This window comes from Barbatula barbatula (assembly GCF_947034865.1).
Source record: "Barbatula barbatula genome assembly, chromosome: 7".
Taxonomy (NCBI): domain Eukaryota; kingdom Metazoa; phylum Chordata; class Actinopteri; order Cypriniformes; family Nemacheilidae; genus Barbatula; species Barbatula barbatula.
In genome coordinates, this window is record NC_136770.1 from 13,913,519 (window position 1) to 13,921,412 (window position 7,894).

Genomic DNA, 7,894 nt, shown 5'->3' on the forward strand with positions numbered 1-7,894 from the left:
AATGCCTGGTCATTGGACAGTCAGTATAGTCCTACCTCTTTTTTGCTGTTGACGTCATGTGGTGAAGAGTTGTTGTTGAGAGGGGGAGAGGAGCTTAATGTTTCTATTAAAGACTACAAGTGCTAAATTAATTTTGAAACAATAGTGGCGTTCACGGAAAATCACCGCAACACTGTGTAAAACACTATGAATTAAATATATAACTTAAAATAAAACATAACAGGCATTGACATTAAAATAAGCTTCCCATGTTATTATTACAATAAATAAACATCTTCATGGTTTCGCCGAGATCTCAAACATGTTATTGGAGAGTAATTGTATAAACTCCTGAGCAGTAGATGGCAGTAAACACGAAAGATGAATTCCCGTTCGTGTGACCTTTCTCGGTCTATGTAGAAATCGCGTTTCAATGACATTCCTGTCACTGTCAGAAGAGAAACCCCACGTTTGTCCAGTGGACGTTACAGAAATGGCGTTATATTCTTTATTTCGCTCTGTCAGAAGTGAGCTAGGCAAGGTGGGCAATAAGTCTTTTTTCATACAGTGCAACTTAAGTCCTTAATGTTTTTCTGTATAGTGGCATCAGAAGTTTCGATGTAATTGAATGGATGTGTATAGCGATAGATCACGATTCTTCGTTATGCAAATATACATTTGATCAAATTAGCATTAGATGAACGATTGTTTTGACGTTGCGTGATCTCCTATGCCATTATTAAATCACGTGTTGCAATGTCATTCACAGGCATGTCTCGCGCAGCATCAATCTATCTACACCAGCTGTCCCAGTTTCGGGGCAGATAAAGCTCTTCTTCTTAAATTACGCAAATCCACCGGCTACACCTTCATCAACTGTAAAAAGGCACTGGAGAAGTTTAACAACGACATTACACAGGTGCGATTAAGTGTTGCATGGGGTGTTCATCCACAGGTCCATACATGTGCTCTGGGATTTGGGTGAAATATTACTTGTAAAACATGATTTTGGTTTGTAGGCAGAAAGATGGCTAAATGAGCAAGCACAGAAAGAGGGATGGAGCAAGGCCAGTAAACTGGAGGGACGGAAAGCCAAGGAGGGATTAATTGGCGTTGTGATGAATGACAATTCTGCTGTCATGGTTGAGGTATATTTTCTAATCTGGTTGTCATGCTTAAATTTAATAATCCATGCAATTTGAACTAAATGTACTTGGAATGTGTTTAAGGTGAACTGTGAGACCGATTTTGTGGCGAGGAATGAGAAGTTTCAGCAGTTGGTGAAGGATGTTGCCTTGTCTGTAATGGCACATCACAAAAGCCAAAGACACACAGGCTATGTTAAGGTAAATACCCCTTATTTGCGTGGTCAGGAATACGTGTGTTTCCTCCACACCTCTTAATGAATCCTATACTGATCTCTGATTCAGAGTTTGCTGTCGTATGATGATATTGCTAAGCTTCACTTGCCTGAGGGACCTTCACTTGCAGATCAGCTAGCTTTGACAATAGGTGAGAATAAACCAAAGCTTACATTGTTTGTAAATGTGACCCAGTTACTTTAAATTTACTTCCATAAAACATGATACCAGTAAAACTTTTGGAAGATAGTAAATCTTATATGGTCAGGTTAAAGAGGTTATTTTTCCTGTATTGTTTTCCCTACAAATTACATATTTACATTGTTTTTACATCATTATTTCACAAAATGGGAACTTTCCAATACACTGTATCTTTTGTTTACTCAGCAACTCATTCTCACCTAATTGTGCTTTATTATTTGACTGCAATAAATTTGTCCTTCTTCAGGGCGACTGGGTGAGAACATCGGCATGAGGCGAGCTGTGTCACTTGGCGTTCCCTCCGAATGGCACATTGGTGCATATGTTCATGGGGCAGTTCCTGGTCAGGTCGGCATGGAGATGGGTCACTATGGAGCGCTTGTTGTGTTCAATGGTGGATCGAAGGAGGGGACGGAAACTCTAGGAAGGAAGCTAGGGCAACACGTTGTGGGTGAAGCACCGGTTACTCTTGGCAACATGGACGATATACCATGTGGTGACTCGGAGACAAGACTCTTGCCACAGACCTTCCTTCCAGATCCTAAATATACAGTGGGACAGTACCTGACTCTACATGATGCACGCGTGCTGGACTTTATACGCTTCCAGCGTGGAGAAAAAACTCAGGTGGAGTGAGTGGAGCCGTCTGAATGAGAAATGCAGACTTTTTTGTTGTGTTGTAGAATTCTGTAAAACAAGAAAGTTTCCTTAAAGAATAATGAAATTAGTTTCCCAACCACTCGGTTGAAAACAATGCTTTTTATGAACACGTTTAAACTGATAAATGATCTGAAGATGCTGTCATTGTTTGACATTTGTATAATTTTGTCATTGTTTGACATTTATATCTTTCCAGTCCTGGCCCTTATGAAAAATATGATTTGATCAAGAAAGACTGATAGTGGCTACAAAACCAATACAAGAAATGTTACTGATAAACAACAAATCTGTCTCAAACCTGTTAAACGTTTGTGCCACCACCACAAATAAAAAAGGTTGATTTAAAATACCGGATGGCATTGCAGTTCATTTTGACCACGTGTGTATTACAACACATCCATAAAATAGTGCATTTTCTATAAAATATTGTTTTATAATACCTTACAATCCGACAGATATCTCTGTAATGGGTGTTCAAGTAAATTAATTCTCTCCACTCTTTAAAACATCAAAGAAAACATCATTTTAAGTCTGCCAGTGTTTGTTGAGCTGTCTAACCATGTTGTTTTTTTTCAATGATTTATCTTTCAATTTTATGAAATATACACCGAGTTGCTTGCTAATATGTGCCTCTTTCTTATAACTTGTAATAACCCAACATGAACGTGTCTTTGCTGTCACCTTGTGGGGTCTGGGTGAACACTCAAGCGCGTATTTGTTACAGTTACAGCAGCAAACAACAACCAAGCGTACAATTGGCTAAAAATCATTCGTTTCGAGGTAATTTATTAGCTTTGTAATGTTCATCCAACTAACTGAATTATCTTGTACTGCGTTTACTGCATATTTTAAGTAAGCCACAAGATGTCACTGGGGAAGATCTACAACACATTACGGTATTGATAGCGTTTGGGTTGCGCGTGTCATACCAACACACCGGTAACGACAGCAGAGCGAAACCAGCGCCCGCTCTTTTTGATTGGCCAATTTTGCTTGAAGCGACTTGTCATGACGTAATTGTCAATGTAGCACCGTTATAGTGTGCGTGCCCATACTGTAATTCACACAGCGGTCGTGCAGACAGTCCCACTGTTTCATCCTCAACCACCGCAGTCATGGTGAGTAATGTTACGTTGCTTTACTCAAACATCGCTTATTTTCACAGCAATGTAAGAAATACGAATTAGTCATTCAGTCCACGGGTTTACAGATATGACCGTTTATTATCCGTTTTAAAATCACGTTATCATCACGCAGTTATTACTCTTGCGTGTCTTGGTTTGAAAAAAATATCAAATTCAAGAGAGTACCAGATTAATCTGTGCTTTGCGTCCCTCCGTTGCCTTCCGCATCCTGGCAGTCTGACTTCACAGAGGACCAGATCTGTGGTGAGTAATTATGATTCTTCAGTGACCTCTGAATTAAACATCACCATACTCTGGCTAGTCTATGTATTTATGTATTATCATATGTATGGATGTGTCTTGATGCACGTTGGAGTCAAAGGTTACAGTTGCTTTGTGTTACTGATGAATGTACAACAAACCTATAGGCCTGCGCGAGACTGACAGCTATGCTTTTCACATGTTAGATACATAAGATTAGCAGCACACAGTAGGATGGACACACGTGATGTGTAATGGTGTCCAACATCATAAAGAATAGCGTTGAATTGATCCTATCTGATGCTGGTGGACTGCAGAAAATGTACAGATGCGTCGCGTTTAAAGGACCACCGGAAGCTGCAGCTCTGGAATGTCTAGAGTGGACTGTAGAAGCAACACATATGATAGATTGCAATTGAAGAAATGAATAGTAACATCGTAAATGTGTTTAAAAGATTATTTGTAGCCGGTTCAGTGGTGTGATAATGCTAAGATATTTATTTCTGATGGCTGCAGTGAGCCTAGTCGTTTAATGATCGCGAGGCTATGTACAGCTCAAAATGCGCTTATCGCATCGCAGTTCACTATTTCCAATACTGTGTTTGCTTATTGTGAAATGTCCTCCTTTGTTTATAAGGAAAACTGTTCTGGATGGTGAAGTGAGGGGTTGTCTTTCTTCTGTCCATATATGGTTAATAGCTGTGTGTGTGTGTGTGTGTGTGTGTGTGTGTGTGTGTGTGTGTGTGTGTGTGTCCGTTAGTGAAGTTTGACTCGGGAAGCGCATTCCTGAGCTGCTCTGCCAAGCGTCAACAGTTCGCAATGATAGTGATCTGAATCGGCCTCTATACATCTTTTTGCCTTTTAAAGCAAAACTAAGTTGCACCCATTGTTATTCTAGTTAAAGTATAGTTCACACATATAATCATGAAGAGGAATTTTGTAATGGTTTTATTGGGTAACACCTGATTGCTCATAATGGAGACCATTAGAATTTGTATTGCGTTTTCTCACATACAGAGTTTAAAGAGGCCTTCCTCCTGTTCGACCGAACAGGAGATGGAAAGATCATGTACAATCAGTGTGGGGATGTGATGCGTGCCCTGGGCCAGAACCCTGTCAATGCTGAGGTCCTCAAAGTACTTGGCAACCCCAGCAATGACGGTAAACCTCTAGTGTGACTACGTTATATTATCACTTAAGAATTCATCAATCAGTCTTGTTTTATCTTCTATCAAATTTGCATTGGTTATACTAAAGAGTGTACCAATTTCCCCTTCTGCAACTGTCTGTCTCCTCATCTCTATTTAAGGTTGACTGGAGGCAGTGCTATATTATGAATGTAAGGCTGATTGATTGATGTATGTTTACAGTGATCAATAAACATGCTACGACAACAATCTCTTTAATCAATTTAAATGCACTCAAAAACACTACAAAAAGCCATTCTTACTCGAATTGGCGTATCTGAAGTATAAATAAATTATTTGAGTTCTTTATAATGGCTGATTTCGCAGTCTTAAGATGTTGGTGTGAAAAATATATTGTTTGGCGCTTGTTCTCAGATATGAATATGAAGATGCTGGACTTTGAGCAGTTCCTACCCATGCTGCAGGCTATCGCTAAGAACAAAGACCAGGGTTCCTTTGAGGATTTCGTGGAGGGACTGAGGGTGTTTGACAAAGAGGGAAATGGAACTGTGATGGGCGCTGAGCTAAGACACGTCCTTACTACACTGGGTAAAGAGTTTAATGATATGTTTCTTTTTACATTCAGGTAGCATAGATAGGCGCTTAGATGGACTTACTTTCCTTTAATGGCTCTTATTCCTGAGCATATTTTTATGCTTTTAATAAAAGTAGATATCAGGATGCTGTACAAGTTAAGATATCTAAACAGCCGTGGAAAAAATTAAGAGAACATTTTTAAAAGAATTTTAAGTTTTTCTGAATTTACATTATGTTTTGTTTAATTCTGCGAATTATTAATAGTATTTCTTCCAAATTTCCAAAAAAAATATTTTTTGTATTTGCAGAATATGAAAACTAGAGAAACGGGTCAAAATAAAATAAAGGATTGAATTTTTCAGGTCTCAAACACTGCAAAGAAAACAAGTTCATATTCACTTTTAGGTAATACAACAGTAATAATTGTACATGTATTTTTGGAAAAGGTTTTTTATGGGATAAACTGCTGTCAGTCTTTCACATTAATGTTGGATGAGTTTGTGTCACTCGTGAGGTTTGATTTTGTTGAAATTCAACAGACACTGAACTGGAATGACAACAATGCATCTAGAAATGCTGATTAAAAGACAATTTGGAATGGTCTCTTAATATTTTCAGTGGCAGTTTTGCGGCTGTCTTTATATTTCATGTTGTCTGTGAATGTACTATAAAGAAAGCTCTAGAATAACCTTGCAGCTGTTCAAAAGGGCCTTCAATAATGTTATTTGACACATCTGGGTGCCTGTATCTGATGATAGGTGAGAAGATGACAGAGGAAGAGGTGGAAACTCTTTTGGCCGGACATGAGGATGCTAATGGCTGCATCAATTATGAAGGTACAATCAGATAGGAATCCTTTGAATCACAAGTCTGTATATGAGCGATTCAGTTGTTGTATTTTGTATTTAACCCATTTGCCTTTCCTTTTGACAGCACTTGTGCGTCTAATTATGGCTGGTTGAGGAGAGGGTATGGTCAGCCCTACAAAGCTATCTCTGTTGTTTTTTACTCATTTAATCTTTTCTCCAGCAGCTTCCTCTTTACTGCGTCCCCTGGCTGTAGCCTAGCATGTAGCATCTCTGCATGTGCATAGGCATCCCCGAATCCCACTGTTGCCATGGTGATGCTGTGCTGGGCTAATTCTAACTCTAGTGCAAACAGTTTGCTAGTCACCCTTTTGCCCACCTAGAGACAAGTTATAACCCTTTATTACAGTGCTCGCAAAGCAGCGCTCTAGTGATGTTCTGAAACATTAGATTTTTTTTCTTTTACTACAAATCAATTAAGCTTAACCTACCTAATGACTTCATATGGAACAATTTCAGGCTAAGGTGTGTGTATCTACATTTATAAGTTGTGGGTGGTCCTTGTGTATTTATTTGCAGATTAAAATGTGATTGGTCATTTCTTTATCTATCTCACCATTGATAAATGCTCTCTTACATTGCAAGCCAACACAAGAGCTGTGTTACTGTGTGCTGACTCTCATGTACATACATGTATGTCAACGGAAAATAGTTGTGTCATAAAAGTAACATGATGTAACATTACATAGAAGCCTAAAACTGAGTTTGTATAAATTCGTTTTCCTCTGGCTATATTTGGGTCAACGTTCTTTGACTCCTTCTGTGTGAAATAAATCTCTCTCTCTCTGTATATATCTATGTGTGTGTGTGTGTCTATATGTGTTTATGTCTTTTCTTAATGTCTTTATAAGGAGCTTACTTCATTCTAACTTCTAGGCCTGAATGATCTCTCTTCCTCCCCCTCTGTCAGACTCCTCCACAGTTTTTAATTGAGAATTTCCAGGGATGTAATCTGACAGACAGCCACAACCTTACATGCAATGAGCTGATTTATTGCTGATATGGGCAGCATTTGACTGTTTACGGGTCTAGAATAATCTAGAACTTTATGTTTGGTTACCAAGGCAACGTATATCAATCTGCTGGGTGTTTTTTAAATTCTATTAGCTCAATGTCTCACCTTCTGTTTGTTTTCTTCTTCTGCAGAACTCGTGAGGATGGTCATGAGCGGTTGAAGATTTCAAAAACACATCTATTTTATATTATATCGTCAGTCAGCCTCCCATTTATGTAATTCTACATTCCCACATTAGCTTTTTTTTAAATGATTCGTCCTTTATTTTTTTTCCTTAAGTGCCTTTTATCATGTTTCAGGAGAAGTGTTGCTCATTTCATTCCAGAAACTTCCATTGATGTCCATAGCTTTGCTCAAATACTTTCCGTTCACTGTTGCATTCCCCCAGATGTATTTCCAGTGTCAGGATCCTACCCCATCTGTGTCTTAAAACTGTGAGAGACATTGTGGTCAGCTCTTATTATGGATCATTATAATTTTTGGTTACCCTTTTGTCAAAATGCCCAGAATGTGTTTGTAAATCATTTGACATTTGCATATCATTAACATAATAAATATTCAGAAATATCTATTTTGGGGGTCTCTCTGTATGTTAGATAGAGTTGTGGGTGTTTGTACATGAGTAGGATGGGTTGCCTTGTAGGGCATTGTTTGGATGGACCGCTTTTTATTTTTGTTTATTCAAGTATCACTGGTTTCTGTC

At 38.6% G+C, this 7,894-nt stretch overlaps 2 protein-coding genes across 3 annotated transcripts; both read left to right on the top strand.

Annotated features, from left to right (window-relative positions):
* Positions 1-353: 353 nt before the first annotated feature.
* On the top strand, positions 354-2,822 carry tsfm (Ts translation elongation factor, mitochondrial). Its single transcript, XM_079461327.1, has 6 exons — positions 354-520; positions 749-898; positions 999-1,127; positions 1,209-1,325; positions 1,410-1,491; positions 1,789-2,822. Exons 1-6 carry the CDS (start codon positions 413-415, stop codon positions 2,175-2,177), a joined length of 975 nt encoding a protein of 324 aa, XP_079317453.1. The 5' UTR covers positions 354-412; the 3' UTR covers positions 2,178-2,822.
* A 384-nt stretch (positions 2,823-3,206) lies between these two features.
* myl6 (myosin, light chain 6, alkali, smooth muscle and non-muscle) lies at positions 3,207-7,760 on the top strand. 2 transcript variants are annotated; one of them, XM_079460696.1, is made up of 7 exons: positions 3,207-3,319; positions 3,562-3,589; positions 4,604-4,747; positions 5,149-5,322; positions 6,069-6,146; positions 6,244-6,279; positions 7,323-7,760. In XM_079460696.1, the coding sequence occupies exons 1-6, from the start codon at positions 3,317-3,319 to the stop codon at positions 6,270-6,272; spliced, it is 456 nt and encodes a 151-aa protein (XP_079316822.1). In that variant the 5' UTR covers positions 3,207-3,316; the 3' UTR covers positions 6,273-6,279; positions 7,323-7,760. The 2 variants fall into 2 exon arrangements, with proteins under 2 accessions (XP_079316822.1, XP_079316821.1); XM_079460695.1 differs by lacking the exon at positions 6,244-6,279.
* Positions 7,761-7,894: the final 134 nt, after the last annotated feature.

Coding starts and splice junctions, on each gene's coding strand:
- tsfm (XM_079461327.1), top strand. CDS start 413: ATGACATTCCTGTCACTGTCAGAAGAGAAACCCCACGTTTGTCCAGTG. Junction 521..748: donor TCAGAAGTGAGCTAGGCAAG/GTGGGCAATAAG, acceptor TGTCATTCACAG/GCATGTCTCGCGCAGCATCA. Junction 1,492..1,788: donor TCAGCTAGCTTTGACAATAG/GTGAGAATAAAC, acceptor GTCCTTCTTCAG/GGCGACTGGGTGAGAACATC.
- myl6 (XM_079460696.1), top strand. Junction 4,748..5,148: donor TGGCAACCCCAGCAATGACG/GTAAACCTCTAG, acceptor GCTTGTTCTCAG/ATATGAATATGAAGATGCTG. Junction 6,147..6,243: donor TGGCTGCATCAATTATGAAG/GTACAATCAGAT, acceptor TCCTTTTGACAG/CACTTGTGCGTCTAATTATG.